Genomic DNA, 19,165 nt, shown 5'->3' on the forward strand with positions numbered 1-19,165 from the left:
GAGAGAATCCCCCATACTGACTGGAGAGAATCCCCCATACTGACTGGAGAGAATCCCCCATACTGAGTGGAGAGAATCCCCCATACTGACTGGAGAGAATCCCCCCATACTGACTGGAGAGAATCCCCCCATACTGACTGGAGTGAATCCCCCCATACTGACTGGAGAGAATCCCCCCATACTGACTGGAGAGAATCCCCCATACTGACTGGAGAGAATCCCCCAATACTGACTGGAGAGAATCCCCCAATACTGACTGGAGAGAATCTCCCCATACTGACTGGAGAGAATCCCCCCATACTGACTGGAGAGAATCCCCACATACTGACTGGAGAGAATCCCCCATACTGACTGGAGAGAATCCCCCATACTGACTGGAGAGAATCCCCCATACGGACTGGATAGAATCCCCCATACTGACTGGAGAGAATCCCCCCCATACTGACTGGAGAGAATCCCCCCCATACTGACTGGAGAGAATCCCCACATACTGACTGGAGAGAATCCCCCATACTGACTGGAGAGAATCCCCCCATACTGACTGGAGAGAATCCCCCATACTGACTGGATAGAATCCCCCCATACTGACTGGAGAGAATCCCCCCATACTGACTGGATAGAATCCCCCCATACTGACTGGAGAGAATCCCCCCATACTGACTGGAGAGAATCCCCCCATACTGACTGGAGAGAATCCCCCATACTGACTGGAGAGAATCCCCCATACTGACTGGATAGAATCCCCCCCATACTGACTGGAGAGAATCCCCCCATACTGACTGGAGAGAATCCCCCCATACTGACTGGAGAGAATCCCCCCATACTGACTGGAGAGAATCCCCCATACTGACTGGAGAGAATCCCCCATACTGACTGGAGAGAATCCCCCATACTGACTGGAGAGAATCCCCCATACTGACTGGAGAGAATCCCCCATACTGACTGGAGAGAATCCCCCATACTGACTGGAGAGAATCCCCCATACTGACTGGAGAGAATTCCCCATACTGACTGGAGAGAATCCCCCATACTGACTGGAGAGAATCCCCCCATACTGACTGGAGAGAATCCCCCATACTGACTGGAGAGAATACCCCATACTGACTGGATAGAATCCCCCCATACTGACTGGAGAGAATCCCCCCATACTGACTGGAGAGAATCCCCCCATACTGACTGGAGAGAATCCCCCAATACTGACTGGAGAGAATCCCCCCATACTGACTGGAGAGAATCCCCCCATACTGACTGGAGAGAATCCCCCCATACTGACTGGAGAGAATCCCCCCATACTGACTGGAGAAATACCCCCCATACTGACTGGAGAGAATCCCCCAATACTGACTGGAGAGATACCCCATACTGACTGGAGAGAATCCCCCCATACTGACTGGAGAGATACCCCATACTGACTGGAGAGAATCCCCCATACTGACTGGAGAGAATCCCCCATACTGACTGGAGAGAATCCCCCATACTGACTGGAGAGAATCCCCCCATACTGACTGGATAGAATCCCCCATACTGACTGGAGAGAATCCCCCATACTGACTGGAGAATCCCCCATACTGACTGGAGAGAATCCCCCCATACTGACTGGAGAGATACCCCATACTGACTGGAGAGAATCCCCCCATACTGACTGGAGAGAATCCCCCCATACTGACTGGATAGAATCCCCCCATACTGACTGGAGAGAATCCCCCATACTGACTGGAGAGAATCCCCCATACTGACTGGAGAGATACCCCATACTGACTGGAGAGAATCCCCCATACTGACTGGAGAATCCCCCATACTGACTGGAGAGAATCCCCCCATACTGACTGGAGAGAATCCCCCCATACTGACTGGAGAGATACCCCATACTGACTGGAGAGAATCCCCCCATACTGACTGGAGAGAATCCCCCCATACTGACTGGATAGAATCCCCCCATACTGACTGGAGAGAATCCCCCATACTGACTGGAGAATCCCCCATACTGACTGGAGAGAATCCCCCCATACTGACTGGAGAGAATCCCCCCATACTGACTGGAGAGATACCCCATACTGACTGGAGAGAATCCCCCCATACTGACTGGAGAGAATCCCCCCATACTGACTGGATAGAATCCCCCCATACTGACTGGAGAGAATCCCCCATACTGACTGGAGAGAATCCCCCATACTGACTGGAGAGATACCCCATACTGACTGGAGAGAATCCCCCATACTGAATGGAGAGAATCCCCCATACTGACTGGAGAGAATCCCCCCATACTGACTGGATAGAATCCCCCATACTGACTGGAGAGAATCCCCCCATACTGACTGGAGAGAATCCTCCATACTGACTGGAGAGAATCCCCCCATACTGACTGGAGAGATACCCCATACTGACTGGAGAGAATTCCCCCATACTGACTGGAGAGAATCCCCCATACTGACTGGAGAGAATCCCCCATACTGACTGGAGAGAATCCCCCCATACTGACTGGATAGAATCCCCCCATACTGACTGGATAGAATCCCCCATACTGACTGGAGAGAATCCCCCCATACTGACTGGAGAGATTCCCCCATACTGACTGGAGAGAATCCCCCCATACTGACTGGAAAGAATCCTCCATACTGACTGGAGAGAATCCCCCCATACTGACTGGAGAGAATCCCCCCATACTGACTGGAGAGAATCCCCCCATACTGACTGGATAGAATCCCCCCATACTGACTGGAGAATCCCCCATACTGACTGGAGAGAATCCCCCCATACTGACTGGAGAATCCCCCCATACTGACTGGAGAGAATCCCCCATACTGACTGGAGAGAATCCCCCATACTGACTGGAGAGAATCCCCCATACTGACTGGATAGAATCTCCCCATACTGACTGGAGAGAATCCCCCATACTGACTGGAGAGAATCCCCCCATTCTGACTGGATAGAATCCCCCCATACTGACTGGAGAGAATCCCCCATACTGACTGGAGAGAATCCCCCATACTGACTGGATAGAATCCCCCCATACTGACTGGAGAGAATCCCCCATGCTGACTGGAGATAATCCCCCCATACTGACTGGATAGAATCCCCCCATACTGACTGGAGAGAACCCCCCCATACTGACTGGAGAGATACACATACTGACTGGAGAGAATCCCCCCATACTGACTGGAGAGAATCCCCCATACTGACTGGAGAGAATCCCCCATACTGACTGGAGAGAATCCCCCCATACTGACTGGAGAGAATCCCCCATACTAACTGGAGAGAATCCCCCAATTCTGACTGGAGAGAATCCCCCATACTGACTGGAGAGAATCCCCCATACTGACTGGAGAGAATCCCCCATACTGACTGGAGAGATACCCATACTGACTGGAGAGAATCCCCCCATACTGACTGGAGAGAATCCCCCATACTGACTGGAGAGAATCCCCCATACTGACTGGAGAGAATCCCCCATACTGACTGGAGAGAATCCCCCATACTGAGTGGAGAGAATCCCCCATACTGACTGGAGAGAATCCCCCCATACTGACTGGAGTGAATCCCCCCATACTGACTGGAGAGAATCCCCCCATACTGACTGGAGAGAATCCCCCATACTGACTGGAGAGAATCCCCCAATACTGACTGGAGAGAATCCCCCCATACTGACTGGAGAGAATCCCCCATACTGACTGGAGAGAATCCCCCATACTGACTGGAGAGATACCCCATACTGACTGGAGAGAATCCCCCATACTGAATGGAGAGAATCCCCCATACTGACTGGAGAGAATCCCCCCATACTGACTGGATAGAATCCCCCATACTGACTGGAGAGAATCCCCCCATACTGACTGGAGAGAATCCCCCCATACTGACTGGAGAGAATCCCCCCATACTGACTGGAGAGAATCCCCCCATACTGACTGGAGAAATACCCCCCATACTGACTGGAGTGAATCCCCCAATACTGACTGGAGAGAATCCCCCCATACTGACTGGAGAGATACCCCATACTGACTGGAGAGAATCCCCCCATACTGACTGGATAGAATCCCCCCATACTGACTGGAGAGAATCCCCCATACTGACTGGAGAATCCCCCATACTGACTGGAGAGAATCCCCCCATACTGACTGGAGAGAATCCCCCCATACTGACTGGAGAGATACCCCATACTGACTGGAGAGAATCCCCCCATACTGACTGGAGAGAATCCCCCCATACTGACTGGATAGAATCCCCCCATACTGACTGGAGAGAATCCCCCATACTGACTGGAGAGAATCCCCCATACTGACTGGAGAGATACCCCATACTGACTGGAGAGAATCCCCCATACTGAATGGAGAGAATCCCCCATACTGACTGGAGAGAATCCCCCCATACTGACTGGATAGAATCCCCCATACTGACTGGAGAGAATCCCCCCATACTGACTGGAGAGAATCCTCCATACTGACTGGAGAGAATCCCCCCATACTGACTGGAGAGATACCCCATACTGACTGGAGAGAATTCCCCCATACTGACTGGAGAGAATCCCCCATACTGACTGGAGAGAATCCCCCATACTGACTGGAGAGAATCCCCCCATACTGACTGGATAGAATCCCCCCATACTGACTGGAGAGAATCCCCCCATACTGACTGGAGAGATTCCCCCATACTGACTGGAGAGAATCCCCCCATACTGACTGGAGAGAATCCTCCATACTGACTGGAGAGAATCCCCCCATACTGACTGGAGAGAATCCCCCCATACTGACTGGAGAGAATCCCCCCATACTGACTGGATAGAATCCCCCATACTGACTGGAGAGAATCCCCCCATACTGACTGGAGAATCCCCCATACTGACTGGAGAGAATCCCCCCATACTGACTGGAGAATCCCCCCATACTGACTGGAGAGAATCCCCCATACTGACTGGAGAGAATCCCCCATACTGACTGGAGAGAATCCCCCATACTGACTGGATAGAATCTCCCCATACTGACTGGAGAGAATCCCCCATACTGACTGGAGAGAATCCCCCCATTCTGACTGGATAGAATCCCCCCATACTGACTGGAGAGAATCCCCCATACTGACTGGAGAGAATCCCCCATACTGACTGGATAGAATCCCCCCATACTGACTGGAGAGAATCCCCCATGCTGACTGGAGATAATCCCCCCATACTGACTGGATAGAATCCCCCCATACTGACTGGAGAGAACCCCCCCATACTGACTGGAGAGATACCCATACTGACTGGAGAGAATCCCCCCATACTGACTGGAGAGAATCCCCCATACTGACTGGAGAGAATCCCCCCATACTGACTGGAGAGAATCCCCCCATACTGACTGGAGAGAATCCCCCATACTGACTGGAGAGAATCCCCCCATTCTGACTGGAGAGAATCCCCCATACTGACTGGAGAGAATCCCCCATACTGACTGGAGAGAATCCCCCATACTGACTGGAGAGATACCCATACTGACTGGAGAGAATCCCCCCATACTGACTGGAGAGAATCCCCCATACTGACTGGAGAGAATCCCCCATACTGACTGGAGAGAATCCCCCATACTGACTGGAGAGAATCCCCCATACTGAGTGGAGAGAATCCCCCATACTGACTGGAGAGAATCCCCCCATACTGACTGGAGAGAATCCCCCCATACTGACTGGAGTGAATCCCCCCATACTGACTGGAGAGAATCCCCCCATACTGACTGGAGAGAATCCCCCATACTGACTGGAGAGAATCCCCCAATACTGACTGGAGAGAATCCCCCAATACTGACTGGAGAGAATCTCCCCATACTGACTGGAGAGAATCCCCCCATACTGACTGGAGAGAATCCCCACATACTGACTGGAGAGAATCCCCCATACTGACTGGAGAGAATCCCCCATACTGACTGGAGAGAATCCCCCATACGGACTGGATAGAATCCCCCATACTGACTGGAGAGAATCCCCCCCATACTGACTGGAGAGAATCCCCCCCATACTGACTGGAGAGAATCCCCACATACTGACTGGAGAGAATCCCCCATACTGACTGGAGAGAATCCCCCCATACTGACTGGAGAGAATCCCCCATACTGACTGGATAGAATCCCCCCATACTGACTGGAGAGAATCCCCCCATACTGACTGGATAGAATCCCCCCATACTGACTGGAGAGAATCCCCCCATACTGACTGGAGAGAATCCCCCCATACTGACTGGAGAGAATCCCCCATACTGACTGGAGAGAATCCCCCATACTGACTGGATAGAATCCCCCCCATACTGACTGGAGAGAATCCCCCCATACTGACTGGAGAGAATCCCCCCATACTGACTGGAGAGAATCCCCCCATACTGACTGGAGAGAATCCCCCATACTGACTGGAGAGAATCCCCCATACTGACTGGAGAGAATCCCCCATACTGACTGGAGAGAATCCCCCATACTGACTGGAGAGAATCCCCCATACTGACTGGAGAGAATCCCCCATACTGACTGGAGAGAATCCCCCATACTGACTGGAGAGAATTCCCCATACTGACTGGAGAGAATCCCCCCATACTGACTGGAGAGAATCCCCCATACTGACTGGAGAGAATACCCCATACTGACTGGATAGAATCCCCCCATACTGACTGGAGAGAATCCCCCCATACTGACTGGAGAGAATCCCCCCATACTGACTGGAGAGAATCCCCCAATACTGACTGGAGAGAATCCCCCCATACTGACTGGAGAGAATCCCCCCATACTGACTGGAGAGAATCCCCCCATACTGACTGGAGAGAATCCCCCCATACTGACTGGAGAAATACCCCCCATACTGACTGGAGAGAATCCCCCAATACTGACTGGAGAGATACCCCATACTGACTGGAGAGAATCCCCCCATACTGACTGGAGAGATACCCCATACTGACTGGAGAGAATCCCCCATACTGACTGGAGAGAATCCCCCATACTGACTGGAGAGAATCCCCCATACTGACTGGAGAGAATCCCCCCATACTGACTGGATAGAATCCCCCATACTGACTGGAGAGAATCCCCCATACTGACTGGAGAATCCCCCATACTGACTGGAGAGAATCCCCCCATACTGACTGGAGAGATACCCCATACTGACTGGAGAGAATCCCCCCATACTGACTGGAGAGAATCCCCCCATACTGACTGGATAGAATCCCCCCATACTGACTGGAGAGAATCCCCCATACTGACTGGAGAGAATCCCCCATACTGACTGGAGAGATACCCCATACTGACTGGAGAGAATCCCCCATACTGACTGGAGAATCCCCCATACTGACTGGAGAGAATCCCCCCATACTGACTGGAGAGAATCCCCCCATACTGACTGGAGAGATACCCCATACTGACTGGAGAGAATCCCCCCATACTGACTGGAGAGAATCCCCCCATACTGACTGGATAGAATCCCCCCATACTGACTGGAGAGAATCCCCCATACTGACTGGAGAATCCCCCATACTGACTGGAGAGAATCCCCCCATACTGACTGGAGAGAATCCCCCCATACTGACTGGAGAGATACCCCATACTGACTGGAGAGAATCCCCCCATACTGACTGGAGAGAATCCCCCCATACTGACTGGATAGAATCCCCCCATACTGACTGGAGAGAATCCCCCATACTGACTGGAGAGAATCCCCCATACTGACTGGAGAGATACCCCATACTGACTGGAGAGAATCCCCCATACTGAATGGAGAGAATCCCCCATACTGACTGGAGAGAATCCCCCCATACTGACTGGATAGAATCCCCCATACTGACTGGAGAGAATCCCCCCATACTGACTGGAGAGAATCCTCCATACTGACTGGAGAGAATCCCCCCATACTGACTGGAGAGATACCCCATACTGACTGGAGAGAATTCCCCCATACTGACTGGAGAGAATCCCCCATACTGACTGGAGAGAATCCCCCATACTGACTGGAGAGAATCCCCCCATACTGACTGGATAGAATCCCCCCATACTGACTGGATAGAATCCCCCATACTGACTGGAGAGAATCCCCCCATACTGACTGGAGAGATTCCCCCATACTGACTGGAGAGAATCCCCCCATACTGACTGGAAAGAATCCTCCATACTGACTGGAGAGAATCCCCCCATACTGACTGGAGAGAATCCCCCCATACTGACTGGAGAGAATCCCCCCATACTGACTGGATAGAATCCCCCCATACTGACTGGAGAATCCCCCATACTGACTGGAGAGAATCCCCCCATACTGACTGGAGAATCCCCCCATACTGACTGGAGAGAATCCCCCATACTGACTGGAGAGAATCCCCCATACTGACTGGAGAGAATCCCCCATACTGACTGGATAGAATCTCCCCATACTGACTGGAGAGAATCCCCCATACTGACTGGAGAGAATCCCCCCATTCTGACTGGATAGAATCCCCCCATACTGACTGGAGAGAATCCCCCATACTGACTGGAGAGAATCCCCCATACTGACTGGATAGAATCCCCCCATACTGACTGGAGAGAATCCCCCATGCTGACTGGAGATAATCCCCCCATACTGACTGGATAGAATCCCCCCATACTGACTGGAGAGAACCCCCCCATACTGACTGGAGAGATACACATACTGACTGGAGAGAATCCCCCCATACTGACTGGAGAGAATCCCCCATACTGACTGGAGAGAATCCCCCATACTGACTGGAGAGAATCCCCCCATACTGACTGGAGAGAATCCCCCATACTAACTGGAGAGAATCCCCCAATTCTGACTGGAGAGAATCCCCCATACTGACTGGAGAGAATCCCCCATACTGACTGGAGAGAATCCCCCATACTGACTGGAGAGATACCCATACTGACTGGAGAGAATCCCCCCATACTGACTGGAGAGAATCCCCCATACTGACTGGAGAGAATCCCCCATACTGACTGGAGAGAATCCCCCATACTGACTGGAGAGAATCCCCCATACTGAGTGGAGAGAATCCCCCATACTGACTGGAGAGAATCCCCCCATACTGACTGGAGAGAATCCCCCCATACTGACTGGAGTGAATCCCCCCATACTGACTGGAGAGAATCCCCCCATACTGACTGGAGAGAATCCCCCATACTGACTGGAGAGAATCCCCCAATACTGACTGGAGAGAATCCCCCAATACTGACTGGAGAGAATCTCCCCATACTGACTGGAGAGAATCCCCCCATACTGACTGGAGAGAATCCCCACATACTGACTGGAGAGAATCCCCCATACTGACTGGAGAGAATCCCCCATACTGACTGGAGAGAATCCCCCATACGGACTGGATAGAATCCCCCATACTGACTGGAGAGAATCCCCCCCATACTGACTGGAGAGAATCCCCCCCATACTGACTGGAGAGAATCCCCACATACTGACTGGAGAGAATCCCCCATACTGACTGGAGAGAATCCCCCCATACTGACTGGAGAGAATCCCCCATACTGACTGGATAGAATCCCCCCATACTGACTGGAGAGAATCCCCCCATACTGACTGGAGAGAATCCCCCCATAATGACTGGAGAGAATCCCCCCATACTGACTGGAGAGAATCCCCCCATACTGACTGGAGAGAATCCCCCCATACTGACTGGAGAGAATCCCCCATACTGACTGGAGAGAATCCCCCCCATACTGACTGGAGAGAATCCCCCATACTGACTGGAGAGAATCCCCACATACTGACTGGAGAGAATCCCCCATACTGACTGGAGAGAATCCCCCCATACTGACTGGAGAGAATCCCCCATACTGACTGGATAGAATCCCCCATACTGACTGGAGAGAATCCCCCATACTGACTGGAGAGAATCCCCCCATACTGACTGGAGAGAATCCCCCATACTGACTGGAGAGAATCCCCCCATACTGACTGGAGAGAATCCCCCATACTGACTGGAGAGAATCCCCCATACTGACTGGAGAGAATCCCCCATACTGACTGGAGAGAATCCCCCATACTGACTGGAGAGAATCCCCCCATACTGACTGGAGAGAATCCCCCCATACTGACTGGAGAGAATCCCCCATACTGACTGGAGAGAATCCCCCCCATACTGACTGGAGAGAATCCCCCATACTGACTGGAGAGAATCCCCACATACTGACTGGAGAGAATCCCCCATACTGACTGGAGAGAATCCCCCCATACTGACTGGAGAGAATCCCCCATACTGACTGGATAGAATCCCCCCATACTGACTGGAGAGAATCCCCCCATACTGACTGGAGAGAATCCCCCCATACTGACTGGAGAGAATCCCCCCATACTGACTGGAGAGAATCCCCCCATACTGACTGGAGAGAATCCCCCCATACTGACTGGAGAGAATCCCCCCATACTGACTGGAGAGAATCCCCCATACTGACTGGATAGAATCCCCCATACTGACTGGAGAGAATCCCCCATACTGACTGGAGAGAATCCCCCATACTGACTGGAGAGAATCCCCCATACTGACTGGAGAGAATCCCCCCATACTGACTGGAGAGAATCCCCCATACTGACTGGAGAGAATCCCCCCATACTGACTGGAGAGAATCCCCCATACTGACTGGAGAGAATCCCCCATACTGACTGGAGAGAATCCCCCATACTGACTGGAGAGAATCCCCCATACTGACTGGAGAGAATCTCCCATACTGACTGGAGAGAATCCCTCCATACTGACTGGAGAGAATCCCCCATACTGACTGGAGAGAATCCCGACTGGTGTAGCTAGTAGTTTTGGTAGCTCTATGGCCTATTTATTGCCTTACCTCCTCACGACATTTGCATAGACTTTCTATTTTTTCTATTGTGTTATTGACTGTATGTTTGTTTTTTCCATGTGTTGTTGTTTGTGTCGCACTGCTTTGCTTTATCTTGGCCAGGTTGCAGTTGTTAAAATAAAATGAGGTATTGTTATTGGTGGAGTTATTATATTTAAATAAGGTATTCTTATTGGTGGAGTTATTATATTTAAATTAGGTATTGTTATTGGTGGAGTTATTATATTTAAATAAGGTATTCTTATTGGTGGAGTTATTATATTTAAATTAGGTATTGTTATTGCTGGAGTTATTATATTTAAATAAGGTATTCTTATTGGTGGAGTTATTACATTAAAATGAGGTATTGTTATTGGTAGAGTTATTATATTTAAATAAGGTATTCTTATTGGTGGAGTTATTATATTTAAATTAGGTATTGTTATTGGTGGAGTTATTATATTAAAATAAGGTAATGTTATTGGTGGAGTTATTATATTAAAATAAGGTATTCTTATTGGTGGAGTTATTACATTAAAATGAGGTATTGTTATTGGTGGAGTTATTATATTAAAATAAGGTATTCTTATTGGTGGAGTTATTACATTAAAATGAGGTATTGTTATTGGTGGAGTTATTATATTTAAATAAGGTATTCTTATTGGTGGAGTTATTATATTTAAATTAGGTATTGTTATTGGTGGAGTTATTATATTAAAATAAGGTATTGTTATTGGTGGAGTTATTATATTTAAATTAGGTATTCTTATTGGTGGAGTTATTATATTAAAATAAGGTATTGTTATTGGTGGAGTTATTATATTAAAATAAGGTATTCTTATTGGTGGAGTTATTACATTAAAATTAGGTATTGTTATTGGTGGAGTTATTACATTAAAATGAGGTATTCTTATTGGTGGAGTTATTATATTTAAATGAGTTATTCTTATTGGTGGAGTTATTATATTTTAATGAGGTATTCTTAGGCATGTGGAGTATTTACAGTTGGATTACTATGAATACTGTGAATTGTTGTCACAGTTGACCTTAAGAAAAATGTTTTTTGGTGGTCTGTTGAAGTGTCTTTGCTCATGTTTGTCTTCTGTCTGTCCTCTAACCCGGTCCTCTGTCCCTGTCTCCAGGACAACCAGACCCCGCTCCACATCTCCAGTCGTCTGGGGAAGCCTGACATCGTGCTGTATCTGCTGCAGAACGGGGCGTGTCCTGACGCCACTACCACCTCTGGCTACACCCCCCTACACCTGGCTGCCAAAGAGGGACACAGAGACGTCACCTCAGTCCTCCTTGACCAGGGGGCTTCTTCAGACATCACTACCAAGGTACACACTACACCCTACACACTACACACTACACACTACTAACCCTATTAGAGAGGGACACAGAGACGTCACCTCAGTCCTCCTTGACCAGGGGGCTTCTTCAGACATCACTACCAAGGTACACACTACACCCTACACACTACACACTACTAACCCTATTAGAGAGGGACACAGAGATGTCACCTCAGTCCTCCTTGACCAGGGGGCTTCTCCAGACATCACTACCAAGGTACACACTACACCCTACACACTACACCCTACACACTACACCCTACACACTACACACTAAACCCTACACACTACTAACCCTATTAGAGAGGGACACAGAGACGTCACCTCAGTTTTCCTTGACCACTGGGCTTATACAGACATCAGTACCAAGGTACACACTAAACCCTACACACTACACTCTACACACAACACACTACACCCTTTATCCTACACATTACACCCTACACACTTTACACGACACCCTACACCCTACACACTTTACCCTACACACTACACCCTTTATCCTACACACTACATACTACACACTTCACTCTACACCCTAAACACTTTACACTACACCCTAAACCCTACACCCTAAACATTTTACACTACACCCTACACACTTCACCCTATACCCTACACACTTCCCCCTACACACTTTACACTACACCCTACACACTTTACACTACACCCTACACACTTCACGCTACACCCTACACACTTCACCCTACACACTTCACGCTACACCCTACACACCCACCTAGCTACCCACCTAGCTATCTGAATATACTAACTACTGTGATATGTGGTTGTCCCACCTAGCTATCTGAATATACTAACTACTGTAATATGTGGTTGTCCCACCTAGCTATCTGAATATACTAACTACTGTGATATGTGGTTGTCCCACCTAGCTATCTGAATATACTAACTACTGTGATATGTGGTTGTCCCACCTAGCTATCTGAATATACTAACTACTGTGATATGTGGTTGTCCCACCTAGCTATCTGAATATACTAACTACTGTGATATGTGGTTGTCCCACCTAGCTATCTGAATTTTATTTTATTATCGGTCGCAAAAAAATACAGTTGGAAGTTTACATACACCAAATACATTTAAACTCAGTTTTTCACAATTCCTGACATTTAATCCTAGTAAACATTCCCTTTCTTAGGTCAGTTAGGATCACCACTTTATTTTAAGAATGTGAAATGTCAGCATAATAGTAGAGAGAATGATTTATTTCAGCTTTTATTTCTTTCATCACATTCCCAGTGGGTCAGAAGTTTACATACACGCAATTAGTACTTTGTAGCTCAACAAGTGGGCCAGGTACTGATCTTAATCTTATCCTGACCAGTTGCTGTTTTCTGGTCTAGACAACAGCCTCCGTCACGTTTTGTGAAAAGCCCTTTTGTCTTTATGATGTGGTGCTGTGAGTGTTGTTGTGGCTCATTGCTGTTTACTCCTCTCCTCTCTTCTCTCATCTCCTCTCTCCTCTCATCTCCATCATCTCCTCCCTGTCTCCTCCTCTCTCCTTTCCTTTCATCACCTCCTCCTTTCCTCTTCTCCTCTCCTTTCCTCCTCTCCTTTCCTCTCCTCTCCTTTTCTCCTGTCCTTTCCTCTCCTCCTCTCTCTTCCTCTCCTCTCCTTTCCTCTCCTCTCCTCTCTTCTCTTCTCCTCTCCTTTCCTTTCTCCTCCTCTCCTCTCCTTTCCTCTCCTTTCCTTTCTCCTCTCCTCTCCTCCTCTCCTCCTCTCCTTTCCTCTCCTTTCCTTTCTCCTCTCCTCCATCCCTCCCTCCTCTCCTCCCCCTCCTCTCCCTCCTCTCCTCTCCTCTCCTCTCTCCTCTCCTCTCCTCTTCTCTCCTCTCCTCTCCTCTCCTCTTCTCTCCTCTCCTCTCCTTTCTTCTCCTCCTCTCCTCTCCTCTCCTTTCTTCTCCTCCTCTCTTCTCCTCTCCTCTCCTCTCCTCTCCTCTCCTCTCCTCTCCTCTCCTCTCCTCTCCTCTCCTCCCCTCTTCCAGAAGGGCTTCACTCCCCTCCATGTTGCAGCTAAGTATGGGAAGATAGAAGTGGCCAACCTTCTGCTGCAGAGACACACTGCGCCTGATGCAGCTGGGAAGGTACTGTAGTCACCATGGAAACAGGGATGAGCTAGCCTGGTCGTCAGTAGTACAGCTCACTGATAGTAACGTGACCCTTTATGACATACAGCACAGATAGTTCTCACTGATGTCATATGAGTTATTCTCCTATTGGTTCATTATACTGTAACTACAGGTCATTATTCTAGCAGTGCTACTGACCAGGTTTCCATCCAACCTTTTTATTAGAGTAAAGTACATGTCAGATAAAACAATGGCACGACAGGCATGATGGAAACAGATCATTTGTCGGTAAATGTATTATTTGAGAAATGGCAATGAAAACGCCTTTTATGTGCAAATATTGATATAATAACCATCATATGGAAGTGAACTTCGGAGTCACACGGTGATATGTTGTGTGGTCCTCCCACTACGACTCCGGCTTGGAGTCACACGGTGATATGTTGTGTGGTCCTCCCACTACGACTCTGACTTGGAGTCACACGGTGATATGTTGTGTGGTCCTCCTACTACGACTCTGGCTTGGAGTCACACAGTGATATGTTGTGTGGTCCTCCCACTACGACTCCGGCTTGGAGTCACACGGTGATATGTTGTGTGGTCCTCCCACTACGACTCCGGCTTGGAGTCACACGGTGATATGTTGTGTGGTCCTCCCACTACGACTCTGGCTTGGAGTCACACGGTGATATGTTGTGTGGTCCTCCCACTACGACTCCGGCTTGGAGTCACATAGTGATATGTTGTGTGGTCCTCCCACTACGACACCGGCTTGGAGTCACACGGTGATATGTTGTGTGGTCCTCCCACTACGACTCCGGCTTGGAGTCACACGGTGATATGTTGTGTGGTCCTCCCACTACGACTCTGGCTTGGAGTCACACGGTGATATGTTGTGTGGTCCTCCCACTACGACTCCGGCTTGGAGTCACACGGTGATATGTTGTGTGGTCCTCCCACTACGACTCCGGCTTGGAGTCACACGGTGATATGTTGTGTGGTCCTCCTACTACGACTCCGGCTTGGAGTCACACGGTGATATGTTGTGTGGTCCTCCCACTACGACTCCGGCTTGGAGTCACACGGTGATATGTTGTGTGGTCCTCCCACTACGACTCTGGCTTGGAGTCACACGGTGATATGTTGTGTGGTCCTCCCACTACGACTCTGGCTTGGAGTCACACGGTGATATGTTGTGTGGTCCTCCCACTACGACTCTGGCTTGGAGTCACACGGTGATATGTTGTGTGGTCCTCCCACTACGACTCCGGCTTGGAGTCACACGGTGATATGTTGTGTGGTCCTCCCACTACGACTCCGTCTTGGAGTCACACGGTGATATGTTGTGTGGTCCTCCCACTACGACTCCGGCTTGGAGTCACACGGTGATATGTTGTGTGGTCCTCCCACTACGACTCCGGCTTGGAGTCACACGGTGATATGTTGTGTGGTCCTCCTACTACGACTCTGGCTTGGAGTCACACGGTGATATGTTGTGTGGTCCTCCCACTACGACTCCGGCTTGGAGTCACACGGTGATATGTTGTGTGGTCCTCCCACTACGACTCTGGCTTGGAGTCACACGGTGATATGTTGTGTGGTCCTCCTACTACGACTCTGGCTTGGAGTCACACGGTGATATGTTGTGTGGTCCTCCCACTACGACTCCGGCTTGGAGTCACACGGTGATATGTTGTGTGGTCCTCCTACTACGACTCCGGCTTGGAGTCACACGGTGATATGTTATGTGGTCCTCCTACTACAACTCCGGCTTTCATTTGATTATTAGCTGGATGAAGAAACTGAATGAATGAAGGTCCATTATCATGTATACAGGTTGGATTTGGTTTGAGTCATTTAGAAGTATATTGAGGTTGGATTTGGTTTGAGTCATTTAGAAGTAGATTGAGGGTGTTTCCCCACCATGTGTTTGACCCCTAACCCCACCATGTGTTTGACCCCTAACCCGAACCCTAACCCCACCATGTGTTTGACCCCTAACCCTAACCCCACCATGTGTTTGACCCCTAACCCTAACCCCACCATGTGTTTGACCCCTAACCCCACCATGTGTTTGACCCCTAACCCTAACCCCACCATGTGTTTGACCCCTAACCCCACCATGTGTTTGACCCCTAACCCTAACCCCACCATGTGTTTGACCCCTAACCCCACCATGTGTTTGACCCCTAACCCTAACCCCACCATGTGTTTGACCCCTAACCCTAACCCCACCATGTGTTTGACCCCTAACCCCACCATGTGTTTGACCCCTAACCCTAACCCCACCATGTGTTTGACCCCTAACCCTAACCCCACCATGTGTTTGACCCCTAACCCCACCATGTGTTTGACCCCTAACCCCACCATGTGTTTGACCCCTAACCCTAACCCCACCATGTGTTTGACCCCTAACCCCATCATGTGTTTGACCCCTAACCCCACCATGTGTTTGACCCCTAACCCCATCATGTGTTTGACCCCTAACCCTAACCCCACCATGTGTTTGACCCCTAACCCCATCATGTGTTTGACCCCTAACCCCATCATGTGTTTGACCCCTAACCCTAACCCCACCATGTGTTTGACCCCTAACCCCACCATGTGTTTGACCCCTAACCCTAACCCCACCATGTGTTTGACCCCTAACCCTAACCCCACCATGTGTTTGACCCCTAACCCCACCATGTGTTTGACCCCTAACCCCACCATGTGTTTGACCCCTAACCCTAACCCCATCATGTGTTTGACCCCTAACCCCACCATGTGTTTGACTCCTAACCCTAACCCCACCATGTGTTTGACCCCTAACCCTAACCTTAACACCACCATGTGTTTGACCCCTAACCCTAAGCCCACCATGTGTTTGACCCCTAACCCCACCATGTGTTTGACCCCTAACCCTAACCTTAACACCACCATGTGTTTGACCCCTAACCCTAAGCCCACCATGTGTTTGACCCCTAACCCCACCATGTGTTTGACCCCTAACCCTAACCTTAACACCACCATGTGTTTGACCCCTAACCCTAACCCCACCATGTGTTTGACCCCTAACCCTAACCTTAACACCACCATGTGTTTGACCCCTAACCCTAAGCCCACCATGTGTTTGACCCCTAACCCCACCATGTGTTTGACCCCCCTGCTCTAGAGAGCCCCTGTTATGATGCTGAAACACTGATCAATCTAACATTCAACGGACAAAGACAGTATTGGAATCGTCTAACTGATTTATCTTTCAACCACTTAAGATCCCAGTTTGTCGTCCTTCCACTGTGTTGTGCTAAGTGGCTCCACCTTCAGTCCAACACTAATGCAGCTGTGTATGCCGTTGTGTTTCTGTAGAGCGGTCTAACTCCTCTACATGTAGCTGCTCACTATGATAACCAGAAAGTGGCTCTGCTGCTGCTGGACCAGGGAGCTTCACCGCACGCTGCTGCCAAGGTAGGTACCAGCTCCACATTTACGCCATTTAGCAGACGCTCTTATCCAGAGCCACTTACGGGATCAATTAGGGTTAAATGCCTTGCATAAAGGCACATGATGGGCTCCCGGCCGGGATCGGGAGTCCCATAGGGCGGCGCACAACTGGCCCAGCGTCATCCGGGGTAGGGGAGGCCGGGGTAGGTCATCATTGTAAATAATTATTTGTTCTTAACTGACTTGCCTGGTTAAATAAATGTTAAATAAAATAAAAAATCAACAGATGTTTCATCATTACCTGGATGATAGATGACTGTATATTACCTGGATGATAGATGACTGTATATTACCTGGATGATAGATGACTGTATATTACCTGGATGATAGATGACTGTATATTACCTGGATGATATATTACCTGGATGATAGATGACTGTATATTACCTGGATGATAGATGACTGTATATTACCTGGATGATAGATGACTGTATATTACCTGGATGATAGATGACTGTATATTACCTGGATGATATATTACCTGGATGATAGATGACTGTATATTACCTGGATGATAGATGACTGTATATTACCTGGATGATAGATGACTGTATATTACCTGGATGATAGATGACTGTATATTACCTGGATGATAGATGACTGTATATTACCTGGATGATAGATGACTGTATATTACCTGGTTGATAGATGACTGTATATTACCTGGATGACAGATGACTGTATATTACCTGGATGATAGATGACTGTATATTACCTGGATGATAGATGACTGTATATTACCTGGATGATAGATGACTGTATATTACCTGGATGATAGATGACTGTATATTACCTGGATGATAGATGACTGTATATTACCTGGATGATATATTACCTGGATGATAGATGACTGTATATTACCTGGATGATAGATGACTGTATATTACCTGGATGATAGATGACTGTATATTACCTGGATGATATATTACCTGGATGATATATTACCTGGATGATAGATGACTGTATATTACCTGGATGATAGATGACTGTATATTACCTGGATGATATATTACCTGGATGACAGATGACTGTATATTACCTGGATGATATATGACTGTATATTACCTGGATGATATATTACCTGGATGATAGATGACTGTATATTACCTGGATGATAGATGACTGTATATTACCTGGATGATATATTACCTGGATGATAGATGACTGTATATTACCTGGATGATATATTAACTGGATGATAGATGACTGTATATTACCTGGATGATATATTACCTGGATGATAGATGACTGTATATTACCTGGATGATATATTAACTGGATGATAGATGACTGTATATTACCTGGATGATATATTACCTGGATGATAGATGACTGTATATTACCTGGATGATATATTACCTGGATGATAGATGACTGTATATTACCTGGATGATAGATGACTGTATATTACCTGGATGATATATTACCTGGATGATAGATGACTGTATATTACCTGGATGATAGATGAC

At 48.6% G+C, this 19,165-nt stretch overlaps 1 protein-coding gene across 47 annotated transcripts in view; it reads left to right on the forward strand.

Moving 5' to 3' along the window:
* LOC139571681 (ankyrin-3-like) overlaps positions 1-19,165 on the forward strand; it is a 408,808-nt gene that overhangs the window by 264,905 nt on the left and 124,738 nt on the right. For all 47 annotated transcript variants that reach the window (XM_071394781.1, XM_071394785.1, XM_071394780.1 and 44 more), the window contains 3 exons: positions 11,915-12,112; positions 14,130-14,228; positions 17,562-17,660. In XM_071394781.1, coding sequence (XP_071250882.1) covers positions 11,915-12,112; positions 14,130-14,228; positions 17,562-17,660 — 396 coding nt within the window. The remainder of the gene's footprint in view (positions 1-11,914; positions 12,113-14,129; positions 14,229-17,561; positions 17,661-19,165) is intronic.

This window comes from Salvelinus alpinus, chromosome 3 (genome assembly GCF_045679555.1).
Source record: "Salvelinus alpinus chromosome 3, SLU_Salpinus.1, whole genome shotgun sequence".
NCBI classification, from domain to species: domain Eukaryota; kingdom Metazoa; phylum Chordata; class Actinopteri; order Salmoniformes; family Salmonidae; genus Salvelinus; species Salvelinus alpinus.